At 38.5% G+C, this 19,645-nt stretch overlaps 1 protein-coding gene across 1 annotated transcript; it reads left to right on the top strand.

The window, feature by feature from the left end:
- Positions 1-12,516: 12,516 nt before the first annotated feature.
- Positions 12,517-19,354, top strand: LOC149816301 (two-component response regulator ORR21-like). Its single transcript, XM_089987491.1, has 6 exons — positions 12,517-13,461; positions 14,889-15,041; positions 15,115-15,516; positions 15,645-15,721; positions 16,548-17,735; positions 18,742-19,354. Exons 1-5 carry the CDS (start codon positions 13,284-13,286, stop codon positions 17,733-17,735), a joined length of 1,998 nt encoding a protein of 665 aa, XP_089843617.1. The 5' UTR covers positions 12,517-13,283; the 3' UTR covers positions 18,742-19,354.
- Positions 19,355-19,645: the final 291 nt, after the last annotated feature.

Below are 19,645 nucleotides of genomic sequence, written 5' to 3'. Positions count from 1 at the left end.
AGAGAGTTCTCTACTCGAACCCCTCGTGATCATTCACCTTTCATTTTCTTGCTTTCGGTGTCCCTAGTTTGGTGTGCCCCGATTGTGCAAGTTGCAACTTAGGTTCAATGATTTATCATTTGTTTATACATGAATGAAGCACCTAGTCAAGGGTATTTATGCCCACACCCTCTTTTTTGGTTGGTTGGCAGCATGAAATAATACAATGTTGCTCGTTATGTCCAAGTACAAACAGGTCCACTCAATGACCCATAAGCTTGTTTGCTCCAAGTTAAATTATGGTCAATTGGGCTTTCACTGGGAACAGTTGGTTGTGACTTGATCCATCAGCAAGGTCAGTAATGGTTTTTTTTTTTTTTTTATAACCCGAAGAAACCGCACCCATCACGAAATGGTCGCGCTGGTTCAGCCTGCATACCTATGGTCGTCATGCCGGCAGCGTGAAACTGCGAGGCTAGGATACCTGCCTAAGGGCTTATGCTATGCATTGGCTTGCGCAGAGAAGAAACGTCCAAGCGATCAAACCTTGACTGCCCGTCTAGCAGCCAAGGCCCCACCCCACTATGCCAACCCTCTTTGGGGCAAGGTCAGTAATGTACTCTCTCTCTCTCTCTCTCAATTTCATAAAGTTAGTAATATGGGCCTTATAAAAAGTTCCTCAAGTGTTTTTTTTTTTTTGGAAAATTTTCAAAAACACACTTAAATTTTGGTTGTCAAAAAAACACACCTAAAATTTTTCATTGTTAATCAGGATTTGCTTCCATTAGAGTTGTCATTAAATTTGTGCTGAAGTTACCAAACTAGGCGTTTTTTTTTATCATCTCCAAAACTTTTTGTTTATGTTAGAAAAAAAAAAGAATTTGTTTTAAGCGCAAATAAGCAACTTTGTCCTCTTAACTCAACTTGGGTTAAATGAAAACCAAGTTGAATTTACAGAACTGCGTTTTTTATTAGAGAGCATAATTTAGGTGTGTTTTTAACAATAGAAAAAACTTACTTGCATTCAATATTATCAAAATTTTAAGCGTGTTTTTTGAAAATCTCCCATTTATGTATGTTCTAATTACAAACGATAGTCATTTTTTCCGGTAAAAGTGCTTTTTTTTTCCTATATCACTTGATTCTAACTAGGGGTGTCAACGGGTCTGGTTTACCCAGACCCGACCCGGACTAAACCCTATAGGGCCCGTTATGGCGACAAATAAGAAGACCCGGGTCTGGACCCGAAGGTCCGATCAATACATGGATCCGGATATAGTTTGTGGAATTTTATACCAGACCCGGGCCCGATCTCCTATTAAGACTCACAATTTTTTAATTAAAAATGATAAAAGGGTATGGTCCGGGTCTGGTTCATATAGTTCTTATCTGGTATGGTTTCTCTTATAGTAGACCCGGGTCTGAACCTAATACCATACCCAAAAATCTGGTCTAAGTCTGGTTTCACCTGGGTCCGAACCAAACCTGACCCGTTGACACCCCTAAGTCTAACGTGTTAAACAAAATATAAATAAAGTTGGAGGGCTTGTTGGTCGCAAGAGAGAGAAAAGGCCTTTTCTTATTTATGAAGACACGTGATACAAAAATATAAATTATTTCACATACGCCTCGTATAATATGAATTAATTTAGCACATTTATTTCCACAGGGAACTGCCTATCAGATACGACCTTGCTTTATAGTTGTCTAGGGTTGACTGTTGGTAGGGCTGTCAATGGGTTGGGTTTGTATCCAAATCTCTATTTGACCCGAACCTGAGTTTTCAAATATCGGAATAAAAAGTATCCACCCGAATACAAACTCTACCCGGGCAATATGTGGACGAGGTTTGAGTTATCCGACCCAATTTGTTAAGTATCCAACCCAATTCATTTTTTTGTCGGATATCCCATTGGAATTTTTATATGTATTTTTAATAAGAATAAACATCTGAAATTATATGGATCCTGGATTGAGATTTTATTTTCGTGATTTGACAAAACCCGAACCTGACAATTTGTTATTTGAGCGGGTTAGAGTGCACCTTAATGGGTCGGGTACCTGATCGGTTGGCAGCCCGACCTTTCCTTTGATGTCACAAAGAAGATTATAGTTGTATGAACGTTGGATTATAATTTGATTTAATCCATGCCTACTCTACTTTATTTTTTCTTTTCAAGTCTAGCTGTCGTTAGGCAGACGCCCACCGGTTATTATTCAATGTACCACTCATGAGGTTTGAACATGCAACATCTCACCACAAGGAGGCGTTGAGAGCTCCTACCAACCATGTGAAGCCCTGTTGGTGGCTATTGAAAGGCAAGCTGGGGTTAGGCAAACCCCCACCAGAACAACCGCCGCCCCATGTGGCAGAGGGATGCGATCCTAAGCTTTCAACTTGACACAGGACCCGCTTAACACATGGGATACCACTTCGGTGGTTGGTGGCTACCAGTGTGACAAATATCGCAAGATTTACGAAAAATCTCGCTATAATATCACAAGAAATTGCCGGCAATTTCTCGCGAGATTTTCAAAATATCATGAGATTTATGAAAAAACATAAACACCATGATTTAAACGCGATATTTACATTTTAAATGGACATTTATTGCAAAAAAATTATGTATTTTTATTTTTAAATAATTTTGATTAATATTTTCTTATAAAAAATAATTTTTATATTTTTTAATTTATTTTTTTATTGTCGAGATTTTGCCAAAAAAATGCAAGATTTATGAAATTTTTTCAATTTCTCACGAGTTTTTGAAAAACAAGAAATTGTCCATAAAAACGTTTGTCACTATGGTGGCTACTCTACTTTTAGCCATCTTGTGACTTTGCCCGTTATGGTAGCTCTTTGTGTTTTGTAGGAGCTTTGAACTCACGTCACCTTGTGTTGGGACATTGCAAGTTCAAAACCCAATGGCACTTTGTAAAACTCGTGGGGTCAGCCTAACCCCAACTTGCCTATTTAAAAAAAACAATACTCTCATAATTCATGAGTGATGTCATATGGACATCGGCAAAAGGATACATGTGTCATTTTTTTTAAAGGCAAGTTTGGGTTAGGAAGACTCGTACCCCGTTATACAACTATACCATTGGGTTTTGAACCTGCAACATCCCAACACAAGGTGACGCGCACTGGCAGTCGGAGGCCCCATTGGTGTGACACATTATTCTTTTGTGATTACCGATGAGGTCATTTTTTATGCAGCGGTATCCCGATGTTGATGACCATCCATCACAACATTTCTCGAGATGGATGATGCATGCATCTCGAGAATTGCCAAGATAAGTGGCTGTCGACGAGGTCGTTGCATGCCCACCATGCAGCGATGCTGCATATAATGCGAAGTCGTTAACCTATTAAGAATTATATATAAAAAAAGATGTAACACAAAAGTAAATTGGAGTATACCTATGTCCTTTGCCATAAGGTGATGTGATTTTGGCCACGTGTTCCAGGTGACATGAATGAATACTCTGTAGCATGACCTGACACGTACAAACATCAATTTAAAATTTTCAATGCGGTTTTTAATAATTTCAAAAATATTTTAATACAGACTGTTTACATATTAAAATATTTAAAAAATATTTTTTATTGATTGAAATAAATAATATGTATCCTTGTATCTTATTTTAAAAAAAAAATTGGGAACTTGCTTCTCAAACTCATATTTTTAGTATCGGGTCATACCCAATGTAAGAGGGCCTCGATATAAAAAAGGATGACTGGGTCATTGTTAGGTTAAACCAATGTTGTTAATATCGGTTCACTAGGTGAATCGGGTTAAAAAAAATCGAAGCTGAATCGATCAACTTTCACCATCAAATGACACATGTCATTTGAAAAAAGTATTAAAAAAACCTTTAAAATAATATTAAAAACTCAATTAAATTGGGCTTTTTAGGCAGACCTTCACTAGTTATTCATCGTACCACTGGCACTGGGGTTTGAACCTGCAACGTCAGACCACAAAGAGACTAGAACTGACAGCTCCTACCAACCAAGGGGAGCCCCTGTTGATTGGTTAGATTATTTTCATATTAAGTACTAACTTAACATGTCTTTGTTACATAGCTTAATCTCACGTTAAGTACTGACTAACTCCGTTACATGCAGTCGACGCAATTACAACGATGTTATTTGGGAAGCAGATCAGGTCATGCTGAACATGAGCGTTTTTGCTCATGCGGACATCGTGGCCGTCCGATTTGCATTTTAAAAAGCTCAAAAGTCAACAAAACCACGTGGCATTCATCCAAAATGCAAAAAGACGGCCACGATGTCGGCATGAGAAAAACGCTCATGTTCAACATGACCTGATCTGCTTCCTGTTATTTGATTGTGCAAACAGGAACAAGCTTGTCTGGATATCGCTGGCCAGTCAGCCGGGTTGGCATACCCCAAACACGAACCCGACCCGTTTAATAAACGGGTTAGGAGGGTCGATTAAGCCAAACCCGAACCCGCCTAAGAGGCGGGCTGGCGGGTCGTGTCAGGTTTTGCCACCCCTATGTTTCATGTCCTCCATGCCCAGCGCAAATGGGGGCAAGGCCAGGGAGGGCTGTTTCCCCTGTCCCGGGCCATCTCTATGCTATACAAACATGTGATTTTTTTTTTCATTTAGAAAATTATGGCATCAAAACTTCTCATAAAAAAAAATTCTTATCAGAAAATTTCTTGCTTCCAAATGTGCCCTTAAAGAAGCCATATAAAGAATTTTGCGTTCATTTTTCTTCTTTTTATTTGTCCTAAAATACACGTCAGTAAATGCTGATAACGATCACTCGGGTCACTTTAATGAGCTCCACTCCCAGGTTGGTAACGAAGCGGGTCCCACCGCCCACAAGTGTGGACGGACACGTGGCACGCGGATTGCAACCTTAACTCTAATCCGTCGGTTGGGGGCAAATCGTGGATTGCCACGTCAGCTTTCCACTGTTTCTGATTATCACGATAAGGTCGCACCGCAAATCGTGGGCCCCACCGCGCGAACCAGCCAATGATAGGAAGAGCCGTGTCGAATCCTCCGATGGAGATCGCAGACCGAGATGGGGATCGGAGATCCGAGACGGTTGGTGCTCATCAGATCCGGGTAAGAAGTCCTGTTCGTCCTTGCCTCTTTTATAATATGACTTCTGTGCCCCTTTTGGACATGAGGAAGACCAAACTTACCCCAGTGCTCTCCAATCCAAATCCACTGAGCCTTTGATGGACCAAATGGGTCCGGTAGAAAGTCTCAAATTCTGATTGGTTTGGTTTGAGTTGTTAGGTTTTCAGGTTTAATATTCAGTCCCAAGAAGCTGACATGATCCAACAAAATCCCATTTGGTTAGTGAACCAATCAGGGCTTGGAGACGCCCAGGACGATCCGGCTCGGCTAGGCGGCAAGTTGGGTGCCTAGTTGTATGCATCCGTTTGTTTATCATTCAATGCCAATGGTCCAACCTTAGCGAATTCAAACCCCAGCCATTCACTTGATAGAGATTTGAGAATGCCAATTTTGAGGATGTCATTGTCCAACAAAGATCTTATCTAGATGTGAGTTGAGATCCTTAAATGCTTGAAGATAGATGATGTAAGGTGCCCTTCAAAAGGAGTCCAAATCCATTTTCGGAATAGGATTAATTCAGGTTCAATTATATATACCTTTATATGGATAGGATCAGCCTTGTTCGCATCTCTCTCACATGGATATGTCACCACATCAACAAAAAGATCCATTTGGACACCCAAGTCAATTTTCGAATTGAAAGGGGTACAATCGGATAAGGAAAAAAATGAAGAATATTGTCCCACCATTTCTGATTATGAGAAGCATATTCTTTTTGTGTTTTTTGAGATATTTGGTCTCCCTTTTGAAGAATGGTGTAAGCCTTTTAAGAGTGGAGGGTGTGATGAACCACGCTTTTGATTTTCCCCTTTTCTCTCATCTTTTTTCTTTTCAATTTTGGCTTTTCCTTCCCTTTTCCCACCCTTTTCTATAATAGGAGAATATTCCAATTCCCTAGTCGGGGTGGAGTGGACTATGAACACATGTTTTAGAATCGGTTTCTGAATTGGATTGTCTTAAAAAAAATTTGAATATGTTCCAATCAAGTTATTTTTTTTATATATTTACGCCGAGACAACCCCAGTGTTAGAGACCTAGCCGCGCTGGCTCTACCTGTTGTATGATCAAGATCCTGGCAGCATAAAACTCATTGGTCTTACCCATTGGCCCTAAGGAGTGACCACACTCCAGCTTGCATAAGGGGTGACACCCATGAGATTTGAACCTAGACTGCCTACCTAGCGGCCTAGACCGCCTACCTAGCGGCCTAGACCCCATCCCACTACACCAAACCCCTTTGGGGTGTTTGAATCGAGTTATTTAAAATTATATTTTTTAAATAAAAAAACAGATTATATATAGTTTTTTATTTTGTTTTATTTTTAAAATTTGACCCATGAAACGTTCAATTCCGATGCATGGTAAGTTTTCATGAGGTTTGAAAAAAATGATGGTTTAAAATCTTTGTAAAATTTTGAAGTTTCAAATATCATCCTTTTAAACAAAATGCACACATGATTCAGGTGTTGATTCCTTGTAAACGGACCATGATGAATGCATCTATAGTTTCAGAATTGCAAAAAAATAAAAATAAAACTATAATGTATATATGTGTGTATGGGGGAGGTAACCTGCAAAATGAGCACCTTGCTAAATGAAACATGCTATTGGATTTTCAGTATTTTTTTAAATTTTTTACGTAAAAACACGATCTATATATTTGTTTTTATAGGAATCACTTAGAACATTTGATTCCTTGAATGGATTGGATTTTATAAGGTTTAAAAATCACCTGCCTATAATTTTCATAATTTTTGCGGCTCTAAATACTATTTTTTCAATCCAAATTGCATGATTCAAGTATTGATATCAATCATGTTGAATACATCTATGGGGTCATAATTAAAAAAAAAAAAACACAGGATATCCAATATCATGTTTCATTTAGCACAATGCCCATTTGGTAGGTTTCTATTTCGCTATATGTATGTGTATGCACTGATCAAACTTCAAATTAGGCTGCATCGAGCCAATGCAGCCTAATACAGCTGAACCAAGGCTGAATTAGATGATTTTGCATGAGAATCAAAATAAGGCTGATTCGATTCGATTCGAATCGGCTGGTTCAGGCCAATTTGATTCAACGTTGACAACATTGCATGAACCCCAGCATGCATGCTCATTAATCTCTCGTGAAGATGAGATTGATCAGGTTTGAACCTAGCATATGGGTAAATGAAAGAAAAGTTGGCTCAACCACTACGTCTAGCTAGACCCAGCTACTTGACCTGGTTTCGTCAATACCTGTTTGGGTCAAAGGGCTCGATTTCGTAAATACCAAGTGAAGTTGTGGGACCAATATAGACCTTGGATCCTAGTGGCACATGGTCCACTGTAGGCTATAGTATCTTTTTTTTTTCGATAACTGCAAAATAGCACTTTACTAACTCACTTATTAGTCTAGAAACCCTAGGTCCCCATTGCCCACTAGAGAGAAGATTTAGTTTGGGCCTCAGGGCAAGAGATATACACCTATGAGTTTCAAACCCCTAATGTACCTTTAGCTTGGTGCTGTTTGCAAGTCGCCCCTACTAGATGAGTAGAGCCTTTGTGGGCCATTGTAGCCCAATATCTCACATACTTATATCTATTTTTTTTTTCGACCCAGAAAGTTGGGGTTAGGCATACCCCTACCCCTACCGGTTATATAACTATACCATTGGGATTCGAACTTGCAACGTCCCAACACAAGGTGACATGCACTAACTGCTCCTGACAGACAAGCGGAGCCCCGGTTGGTCCTAATTATATCTTACTTCACTATCTCACATGGAGATTAATATAAACACATATATGATATAGAATTAAGATAAGAATATGCTATTCTTATGAAAAGTAGGGTATGAGGATACATATTTTGAAATAATTAATATATTTATTATCACATAGTTTTGAGTTTTTTATAAATATATATTTGAGCTTATTTTTGAATTAATTATATTCACAAGGTTCATATTACGGGTCAATGGTTCGATTTTTTTATATCCAGGTGTACATGAGAGATCAGTACTACGAGTTTGGTCAATGCTTGATTATAGCAAAGAGTCCTTGACAAGAACCAAGTGCTTGGTTCGAATCTCAGATTGGTCTTCTTTTCTTACTTGGTTACACAGAGAAACCCTTCCCAATGGGAAAAGAAGAGAGACGGGGAGGGGAACCCATTTCCTATAAGAAAGGGCACACATGGTGAGCTTTTGAAGTGTGTGCCAAATGCCAGGAAAAGCTTTCCCACCCCTCCGTTGAAACAAACGGGACACATAAGAAATCATATGGCTATGTTTATTTTGAGGAACTATATTGATGCAAAATTAATTTCACGTCCACCTTAATTCCCAGTGGTACATGTGCTTCAAAACAAAGATTAAATATGCAACCTTGGCACTTTGAAGTTGTATCAAAGTGACATGACCATCTTACTTGTAGCACTCAATTTTTCACAACCCAAAACTGGGTTTATCGTGTGTAGAGGAATCATTGCCCTCTTCTCAAATTGAAAGGTAACCAAATATGCAACCTTAAGCAATATGAGTAATGATTGTATATTTTTTTATTGTTTTGTAAAATAAAAATAACGTTAAACTTTGTTATGTATATTATTGTAAATGAAGTTATAATTAAATTATTATTTAATAATTCAACTAGTTTGAATTGTATATGCCAGTGTATTGGATGTGTGTTTGAAATAAAGATTGAATGTGTATATAACAGGTGACACTTTGTTGAATTAAAATTTAAAATAAATAATAAACTATATATATAATAGGTAATTGTGTTGAAATGGAGTTTGAAATGTATCTTGATTGAAGATTGAATTGAGATTAAATTATGTATATAACATGTGACAGTTTGTTGAAATGTATTTGAATTAAAAATTGAATTGTGCAATTTTTTTTTTAAATATTTGAACAAAAATTTTATTGAGAAAATAAGAGGTTTGAGGACCACCGGTGGAAGACCACAAGAACCCTAGGTTATACGAAAATAACTCTGGGTTGCGTATAAAAGGTTTTAAGAAACGAAACATCGCTTTTAATGCTTGCGAAATTCTCACGTTGAAAAGGAATCTTGCATCACTTCATGTGATACTTTGCGATTTCCACAAAATTTTCAAAAATTTTGCAAACATTTCAAGAATTTTGCAACCACCAACGCAAAACTCTTGACAAAATTCACACTCTAATCAACCATATATATACAAGTAAATTTGCACGCTAAAACAAAATCTCGCATCTTAAAGTCAACATGCGAAAGTCTGTAAATTTTGCAAACTTTTCATAAATTCTTCATCGAAAATAAACTTTCACAACCATCAACACGAAACTCTTGACAAAATTTGTAAGAGATTTTCGAAAGCAGTATTGCAAAATTCATAATTTTGCATGGAGGTTGTTCAAGAAACGAGGAGAAATTTTGCATGAAGATTGTGATGCATGCGTTCATTATGCGAATCAACTTTTTTGAGATGTAAAGTCATTTTTGCATCGTATATTGTGTAAAATTCATGATTTTTGTATAAATATCACGTGAATTCTAATTTTAGTGAGATTTAGCGAGTTTGGGATAGCATTGCAACGTAATGCATGAAAATCAGGAGATTCACTCATTCTAAGGGTAAAAAGGTCCTAAAAAAATAAAAAACCTATGAAATTGGACATCGATTGAAATTCAAATTTTGTGAAGCATTTAAGAAAATGCATCAAATTTGTCATACAGTATGGTCATTTTATGGATATATATATAGCAGATGGCAGTTGTTTAATCCGTTTTGTGCATACTGCAGTCTATCATGAGTAAACATGGGGGTTTTAGATTGTTTTTTGCAAATCTGATCCAACAAATGTGTTCAACATGGTCGATTTACTAGAAAACACCACTTGGATAATGTTTTTTCGATTAAAAAAAACTTGAATTTTAAGCCTTTATAAATATATATATATAGTTTTACAAATTTTATAAGGTTAATTTTCAAACCTCATAAAAACCTATTCATGAGTCGGTATATCGAAAGATGCAAGAGTTCCTATAAAATCAAGATCATAAAATGCATATCATATTCAAGAAAAACACATAAAAGAATCGTTCAAAAGCCCCATAAGCTGCCGTAGGTACATATCAGTGTAGGCAGCTAACATTGGCCGTAACAATGGATGAACAAATTGTCCACTGTCTGCCACTGATCGCAGGTGCCATAAGTGGCGCACATGTGTTAAGCCAAAAAGAGGCTTTAGTGATCACTGCTAACGACCCAAAAATCAAACAGATCAACGAACGAGCCCATCCACTGTTACGGCCAATGTTATCAGTATCTGCCTGTTATCGGCCAATATGTATCGTATCAGTAGAATTTCGATACGCTGCAGGCCTGCATCAGTTATTTTTTAATAATTGTAAAAAGTACCAAAAAATACTTTTTTTGATATTATTTTAAATTTATTTTAATGGTTTTAACACATGCCACATTATGATTAAAATCTTTATATATATATATATATATATATATATATATATATATATATATATATATATATATATATATATATATATATATATATATATATATATATATATATATATATATATATATATATATGCTCTTTAGGCCTTTTTTTTTGTTAGATCTCATTAGGCGCCTTCAAAAATCATAGTTTTAAGTATTTTTTTCATGTCTAACACTAGATGTGATCTATAAGTTTTGTTTAGTGGGAACCAACTTTGGGATTACGGGAATCTTACCTGTATATAGGTTTTTCAAGTGATTCAAAATCAATGGCTATAAATGTACCAATTTTTTTGAGCAGCATAAAATGATGTTTTTTCATAAAAAAAATGGTTCAAGAGCCTATTCTCACTAAATAGATCATACTAAACAAATCTAATATTTTAAATCTATCATAAAACACAACCTATATGGCAGAATGGAGCAAAACAAAAAATGGGGCCTAATATGTTCAGTTCTTTTATATATATATATATATATATATATATATATATATATATATATATATATATATAGAGAGAGAGAGAGAGAGAGAGAGATTAAAATTTTGGTCTTACATCTCATCCGCAAAAGTGAAGCGGCGATCCGTTGTACTTACGTTTTGAGCAGTTGCTTTATAGGCGCCGGGACAGGCGACGGACGGTGGATATGACTATGGCCATAAAAACAGAGAGTAAATTTGGATATAAAGTTGCAATCCAAAGACCCAAACCTTCCCATTCCAATAATGACAATGACTTTTACTCCCCCAACCTCTTAAAATAATCACATTGTCCAAAATCCCAATCTCATGTCTCTCCCCCCATCACATTCAACCAACCCGACCCATTCTTTCCAAACTCACTATCACTGAATCGGATATGGCCCCGCTATCATAGATTTGGACCGATCGGCTTGTTCTGGTCATATTCTGAATAAGGATGGTATTCATAGCGTAAGTGGATGGTTACGTCAGACTATCATGATTAGGGTGTCAACAGGTCGGGTTTACTGGGACCCAACCCGTACCAAAGCCTATAGGGTCAGGGTATGGAGGTAATTGAGAAGACCCTATTAAGACTCAAGGCCGAACCCGAAGATCTGATTAATACATAGACCAAGGTACCTGTTTGTGAAGTTTTATACCAGACCCAGGCCAGACACGAGTTCGGATTAAGACCCACATTTTTTCAATATAAAAATGATTAAAAATATTGTTTTATCAGGTATGACGTAGGTCTGGTTCATATAGTTCTTATCAGGTCCAGGTATGATTTCTCTTATGATAGGTTTGATTAGACTCGGGTCTGGACCCGATACCATACCCAAAAATCAGGGCCTGATCTGGTTCTACCTGGGTCTGAGCCAAACCTGATCCGTTGACACCCATAATCATGACTGAGGGATCTGGAGTTCGAATTCCATGTGGATTATGTCTAAACTTGACTATCAAAATACAAATCCATTTCAACCAATGTCCTCATTATCGGTGCAAATGGGCCTGAATCGACCAAAGAGTATCATATCAACAAAAAATCAATGGGGGTATAAGGTTTATTTTTTAAGTTTTTTAAAAATGATTAAAAATAAAAATTTAATATTTAAATAATATTTTAGTATTTTTGCAACAGATTCGGATTTTATGCCCCATATCCGATTTCTATTTCGGATCTACGGTGATCCGCCCCTTATCCGTCCCGTTCAACTCAAAAGATCACGTAAGGGCAATTTCGTCAACGCGCATGCCGTCAGCAAGAGTCCGGAATAAGGGACGCTTTCGTCATTTAAGCTGCGAATCGGGGTATATCGGGAAACCACGGGTGGCGGAAGCAGCGTTGTGGTCTTTACCGGTAGAATCCAGGGACGGGATCGTCATTGCACTAGAAGCCTTTTTTTTTTTATTTTAAATAATGGCGTGCCAACTTAGTTTGCCCTAAGAAGAGTGATCACGAGTGGATCGGAGAGCTCTCGATTTGTGGTAGTCGAGCTCAAGAGCGACGAAATTCCGACTTCCGGGTCGTTGGGGTCTCTCTCTCTCTCGTTCGGTAGAAGGGATGATCGGGAAGTGATCGGAAGGCGTCGAATTTCAGTCGTTGCGCCGGAGATCTAGCCGGAAAACGGACGATAATCGCCGGGACGGAGGAGTACCTAGGTTGGAGGAGGGGGATACTCTGAAACCGAACGGAAGTTGACTATCCGTCTCGCGGCAGGAGATCTACCCGGGAAAAGGCCCGGAATTGTCAGAGAAAGGTTCGGCACAGGCGGTAGTTTTCCGGTTTTCTGTCGGTTTTGGGTCTTCCGTTGGAATCCGTCCTCCGTGGACTCGTGAAGCTTGGCCGATAGGTGATTCGAGATCTGGGAGGTTGCCGGCCGGGAATAGGCGGTCCGGGGGGTGGAAGTCCGGATTTTTTGTGGTCGTTGTATCGGTTGAGTGGATGGAGAGATCGGATCCCGGAATCCGGTTGAGATCGAGGGAGATTGTTAGCGGAGATGGTTGTCTGAGGGGTTTCGGAGGTGAAATCAGGGTTTGGAGGGATGTTTAGGGGGTCGGGGTTGGGTTCTCGGTGCTGGATTTGGGGATGGAAGTGAGGATCTTCCGGCCGAGTGATTTCATTTCCGATAGGATCAAAAGGCGGGAGATTTGATCCATTATCTTCTTTTTTCTTGATCTCGTCAAAGTCGTTCTTTTTTCAGTTTCTGGCATGGCGAGCATGCAGAGGTTGCAGCATTCGTGCCTGACCACAGCCAACAGTTACGGCTCGAGCCGGACGGAAGGGGTGCCGGATCTGTTTCCGGCGGGGCTTAGGGTTTTGGTAGTTGATGATGACACGACGTGTCTGAAGATACTGGAGCAAATGCTCAGGAAATGCATGTATACGGGTAAGTTTCTTATCCCTTTCTTGAATCTTTGTTAGTCTTTTTTTCATTTTTACCTTTCTTCTGATGTTACTGTTACAGTACTTGCTGTATGTTGTGATAGATTGTTTGGTGCTTTTATATTTTCATCCCCGCCTTCAGCCTTTCAGCTAGTTTTGGGTTTTGGGGTATTATGAAAGACGGTTTCGTCCATCGACAGTAGAAACCTTTTAGGACTTGAGACAAGAATGGCTAAGATCTTAGTCTCTTTTGCTTGATTCTTATAGTATTAAGCATCCTTGATTGCGGTTAATCTGGATTTATGGTGGAAATGCGCATGGATTTGTGCTGGAATTGTCTGAACAAATGTAAATTGATGGTTGGGGTTTGTCAAATGCTTTTGACGTTCTTTTTGGAATATCTGTGTCGTGTATTTGTTAGGTTGTTAGATTGTTTTCTTATCTATATTTTCTAGTTGTGAAGCTTGAGAGGTTGTTCAGGTCTTTGTTTGCATGATTAGGTATTAGTTAAATGGTTAACTATGAGGTTCCTCCAGCTAAAGCCGAGTTAGATCTCGTATATATCAATTTTCACCCTCACGTTGATAACTGGTTGCGTGCACAGATGGATTTGGTGTTGTAGGATTGTCAAGATTGGTTTACGGAAAAGTTCTTGGACAACATGGGAGCTAAGGTGTTGATGATATTGCAAGTATGATACCCAAGATGCGAATGAAAATTGAAAACCTCCTCGTGGCCACTTTCTCTGGAAAAATGTGAGAAGGATGTTATGAACTGTGAGACTTATGGTATGAGACTTCCGGTTTAGTCCTGAGGGGGACTATGAGTAGAACATTCTCAGAACGAAATCTGTCTATAGTATGCTTATTAAGTGCCATAATTTTCTCAGGGTATGGGCAATAAAATTAAGTGGCAGTTATCAAGCTATTCAATTCATTTTCGTGTGATATTATTCTTGAAGAGGTGTTTTTTGGAGACTTCTAGGGGCATTCTCAATTTTTGTGTGATATTATTCTTGCTGAGGTATCTTTTGGAGACTTCTAGGGGTATTCTCTGCCTGCCTGAAATAACTTTGCAGGGGCATTTCCTGCCTGAAAAACTGTTTGTGAAATTCCCAGAAGATGCACTAGATTTTTTGTTGTTTTTGCAAAGATTTATGTCGCTGGTTATCAAGTTGATGCCCGAGTCTGCTTGTTGTGTGGTCCTCATCTGGTGCTTTATTTAGTTTATTCGTGTTGAGGCTGCTAGGAAAAATATATTTATTTATTTTATTAGATTTAATGATAAATATTCTGTTTTATATTTTGGTTTTATTATGCATATTGTTGTAGAGTTGTGGAAGAAATCAGCAATATACAGATTATTTGTTACTATTATTTGAAAAAGAACACTACACTGTGATGGTTATGACTGTATACTCTATTCTTGCAGTCACAACATGTAACCGAGCTACAACTGCTCTCTCTCTTCTGCGGGAGAAGAAAGGGGTTTTTGATGTGGTCATAAGCGACGTTCATATGCCTGACATGGATGGTTTTAAACTTCTTGAACTTGTTGGATTGGAAATGGATCTACCTGTAATCAGTAAGTAAAACTGTTTTTTTCATTTTCTGTGTGTTCTCTGTTCTTGTCTTACTAACTTAGCACATGTACTTAGTGATGTCTGCGGATGGGAGAACTAGTGCTGTCATGAGAGGAATCAAACATGGAGCCTGTGACTATCTGTTAAAGCCTGTGCGCATAGAAGCACTAAAGAATATCTGGCAGCATGTTATCCGAAAGAAGTGCATTGAGAATAAAGAACACGAGCACTCAGGTAGTTTCGAGGATAATGATAGTCATAAACGAGTGTGTGAAGAGACCGAATATGCATCATCTGTTAACGAAGGTTCAGATGGCAACTGGAAAGTCCACAAAAGGAGGAAAGAATGCAAAGATGATGAAGATGATGGTGAACAAGAAAATGAAGATCCGGCTGCATCAAAGAAGCCTCGTGTGGTTTGGTCAGTAGAGTTGCATCAACAATTTGTTAATGCAGTTAACCAGCTTGGAATTGAGAGTATGCCTTTAATACCATCTTTGTTGGTCTTGTCTCTGTACATTTTACTGGTGGCTGTTTTAAGATGAGATCTGTAATTATTGGTTGGTTGTATGATAAATTTGGCTGTTTGTGTTTGTACATTGCAGAGGCTGTTCCTAAGAGAATCCTGGAATTGATGAATGTTCCAGGTCTGACGAGGGAAAATGTTGCGAGCCATTTACAGGTTTTTCTTCTTTTTTCCCTTTTTAAAATTTGATATATAAGCAAATTCATCTCAGCCGTTAAAGTCTGAATAAATTTTTTCCTTGGCCTTATTTTCAAGCTTCATTGTCAATTTGATCTTCTTGAGGAACTTGTTGCATGTGAAATGGTGCAAGCAGGCTACTTGAATGAGAGATGCCTATAGGCAGGTTTGAGTTAAGGAAACTACATGAGAAAATTGAAGTTGTGAACTTGAATCTTTGGGCATGTGTTTTTGCTTGCAACAATTCTTGTCTTTTCTGACTTCCCACAAACAAGAGATTTCGCTAAGAGGTCTTGAACTAAATCTATTCTCCGTGAACCATGATTCTGCCTTGAGGTCTTTTTGGTGTTGCGTATATGGTAAATGTAAAATTTTGATTATGTTCACTGGAAATCTGCTTGTTTGCTCGCTATGTAACATGGGTACTTCAAAAATGCTTGCATACCCCTTTTGATATTGGTATTCTAAGTGCTGGTGCTGGTGTTTTTTGGGGGTTGCTACACATAGATGTATATTAGATATGTTGTATATTACTAGAGATACTTTATAATTTCTTCGTTTATTCTTCATATTTTGGTGGAGCTCTCCATTTGCATTAAATATGCTTATATATGATGCTCTTCTGTGTATAAAAAATATGACCCAGCAACACCCTTGCACCTTCTTTTTGGAAAAAACTGTGTACGGGAACCCATGTCTGGTGGCATAATTTGTTAGATAAATCATGTCAATTTAGCACTGGATCGTGTGTATATATCAATCAACATGTTGATTGATGATATCCATGATGGTTGTACTTTTGCAGAAATTCAGGCTTTATTTGAAGAGGCTTAGTGGTGTGGGTCAGAATCAAGGTGCAATCTGTAGTTCCTTTGGTGGACCTGTAGAATCAAGTGGCAAACTGGGTCCAATGGCAAATATCAGTATCCAAGCATTGGCAGCTTCTGGTCAAATTGGGCCACAGACTTTTGCTGCATTGCATGCTGAGTTCCTTGGTCGTCACACAGGCAGTTTGGTCATGCCAGCCATGGACCAGTCTACTCTTATACAAGCAGCACTTCATGGATCCAAAGGCAATCCTGTTGAAAGGGGTGCAACATTTGCTCAACCTTTGATTAAGTCTCAATCCAGTCTACCAAATCAGTTTCCACAAGCCAATATATCTATTGATGATATTCCATCTAGCTACTCAACATGGCAACAGCCCCTTGGAGCAACAGCTTCTTCCAACAGCATTGGAGGGTTAAATTCCCATGGAGGGAGCATGTTGGTGCAGCTACATCAGCATCAACAACAGCAGCAGCAGCAGCCATTGCAGTTGGAATCCGGGCATGCGCTTAATGTGCAGCCATCTTGTCTTGTGGCACCTACGTCTTGCAGTAGTTTTCCTGGTAGGAATAACCCGGTTTCCTCTGGCAACCACAACCCAAGCTTCCCAAGCTTCAGTAGTGGTTCAGTCGTTGACTACAGCATGCTTTCTTCTCCGGGCAACATATCAGTTGGGATGGGACAAGTATCAGATAGCGACTTCAAGAGTGTTGGTTTGCTTAGTGGTTATTCCCTTCCAAGTTCAATATCCCCTGCAGCTTCTTCTTGCTCTGTACTGGCTGGGAGCACCACTGACTTACAAAGCTGGCTGGTCCAGAATTCAGTACAAGTAATGAACACAAATCCTGCTAGTCAGGTCGCTGGGCTTGCACCAAATGCTTGTGATGTTTCATATGGCCTGAACGGAGGTGACTTGTTGGACCAAGGAGCCTCTAGGAGTCTTGGGTTTGTCAAGGGGCCTAGCATTCTGAGCAGGTTTGGCGTTGATAGTGGACTCCCATCCACCTTTACTGATGAATTGAGCCAAGGCATGGTTTGTCTGGGTGATGAACAAGATGTGGTGAAGCAAGAGATTAATTTGGATTTTATGGACAATGTGAAAGTTGGCATGCCTGTGCTGCAGCACTTTTCTCCAAACGATCTCATGAGTGTTCTCTCCAAATAGGTAAATTTTTCTCTAGCACATAAGTTAATTTCTTTGTGAAACACGAAGCTTTAAGTGTTCTTTATATTTGTTTGTACTTTGTACAATGGACGAGTGTAAATCGTTGTTTACTTATGGAATGAAATCTTGCAAGTACCATTACCCTTTTGCATTTCGATACCCAACTGACTTTTAGTAAGTTGAATGTAAGAACTTTGTTTGTTCCTTTTGGGTTATACTGTTATGAATAAGTGTTTTCCCCCTTCTGGAACCATGTTTTTCTAATTAAAGTAATCAAGTAAATGCTCTGGTTTAAGAATATATTCTTTTTCATGCAAAGTATTCTTAAACATGAATATGGAATGTTATTTCTATGAGCCCTATTTTATTTTTATTCTCTTCATGCAAACTGTTTCCTTCCTCATACATAGGTTTTATCGTTGTCCCCAATGTTGCATTTCAATCTTTTATCAGATCCTGGACTGACAGGGAACCATTCAACCCATGTGTCTTCGCTACTGTAACTGTCCTTCACATGAATTAATACTTTTTGAAACATTGTTAGGACCAGTTTGCCTTGAATGGATCACCATTCTTCACTCATCTGGTTTTACAACTTTATGATTGCACCAAGCTGTGTGTGTGTGTGTGTGTGTGTGTGTGTGTGTGTGTGTGTGAATTCATGGTTAGATGGCTGCATACTTAAATTTGTGAACTGTAGTTTTTCTAGTAAGACCACTTACAATACATCTTGGTCCGTATAGTGCATGCAACAGAGTATTAAGTGCCCTTTTAAGCAGCCTGTTCTTGACAGTGGGACGTGTTCTGTAATGTTTACTGGGTTGATGATCAGTGACTAGCCTCTAGCTAACCGTTGCGTGGCCCTATTGGATATGCAGCTTCATTGAACCAGGACATCATTTAAATCTCAGTGCCCCAAATGACCATAAAGCTCTTTTTCATGTGATTATTTGATATATTGTTTGGAGTAAGATTTTTTACCAGGACTGAGTTGTTGATGAAACAGGTGAGGGAGAAGGTTTCTGGCTTTCAGAGTCTGTGGCAATGGTTGGAATCAATACGTGAAAGGGAAGAATCGCTGATATTTATGATTGACACCATCTTGTTATTTTACAAAATGGGTGGTGATAACTTCACTCCTGATCTTTGTTTCTTTGCAAGCCTTGAAAGAATTGTATTCATGAGAAATAAAAATCATGTTTGTTTCTTTTGAGCCCTCCGGACTGGGGCTTGTTGCTTTGTGTATATATGAACAAGGAAACATGAATTGTGGCAGGGATGTGAGTGATTTTCTTCAGCCTTGACATTAAAGCTGGCAAGCTTCTTAATCTAACGGACCAGTCAGACTCGTTACGCCAAAATGGATGGAATCATCAAAGATTTGATCTTTTCTCTCTATTACTCACAAGTGACTCTCCAAACCTGAGATGTGGGTCTGTTGTTTCAAATTCATAGGGAGGATTGGTTTGTGGATGTTAAAGAGTCCGCAGTCTTCCAAGGTCCATGGCTTGGTTGAGGGACATTTGACTGTAAACCATTGTGTGCATCTCTTGGTTCTTAACGTTATTATTAAATGACAAGTATTGGGTACCTTTGTGGGTAATGAACCCCTTCGTTATAACTCATAGTGGCAGGTTGTTTTGACCAAATATAATAATCCCATGGATGTGTTTCAGCATATGATCAAAATCGTAGAAATTGAATCTTAGATCGTATTTTTTCAACGGTAAAATACAATTTTATAAGGGCTGGAAATTTGGTTCATTATACGCTGTTGATCTTTCAATCCTTGCAAAGTCTTACGTACACATTACATTAGAATGACATGATCCAAACACCGGTTTACTAACCTAAACATTTAGAGATGTACAAAAAACCAATATATATATATATATATATATAAATTTCTA

The sequence above is a fragment of the Nuphar pumila genome, chromosome 14 (assembly GCF_984573655.1).
Source record: "Nuphar pumila chromosome 14, dmNupPumi1.hap1.1, whole genome shotgun sequence".
Lineage (NCBI taxonomy): Eukaryota > Viridiplantae > Streptophyta > Magnoliopsida > Nymphaeales > Nymphaeaceae > Nuphar > Nuphar pumila.
This window is presented reverse-complemented; position numbering and strand designations above follow the sequence as displayed.

Coding starts and splice junctions, on each gene's coding strand:
- LOC149816301 (XM_089987491.1), top strand. CDS start 13,284: ATGGCGAGCATGCAGAGGTTGCAGCATTCGTGCCTGACCACAGCCAAC. Junction 13,462..14,888: donor CAGGAAATGCATGTATACGG/GTAAGTTTCTTA, acceptor CTATTCTTGCAG/TCACAACATGTAACCGAGCT. Junction 15,517..15,644: donor TAACCAGCTTGGAATTGAGA/GTATGCCTTTAA, acceptor TGTACATTGCAG/AGGCTGTTCCTAAGAGAATC.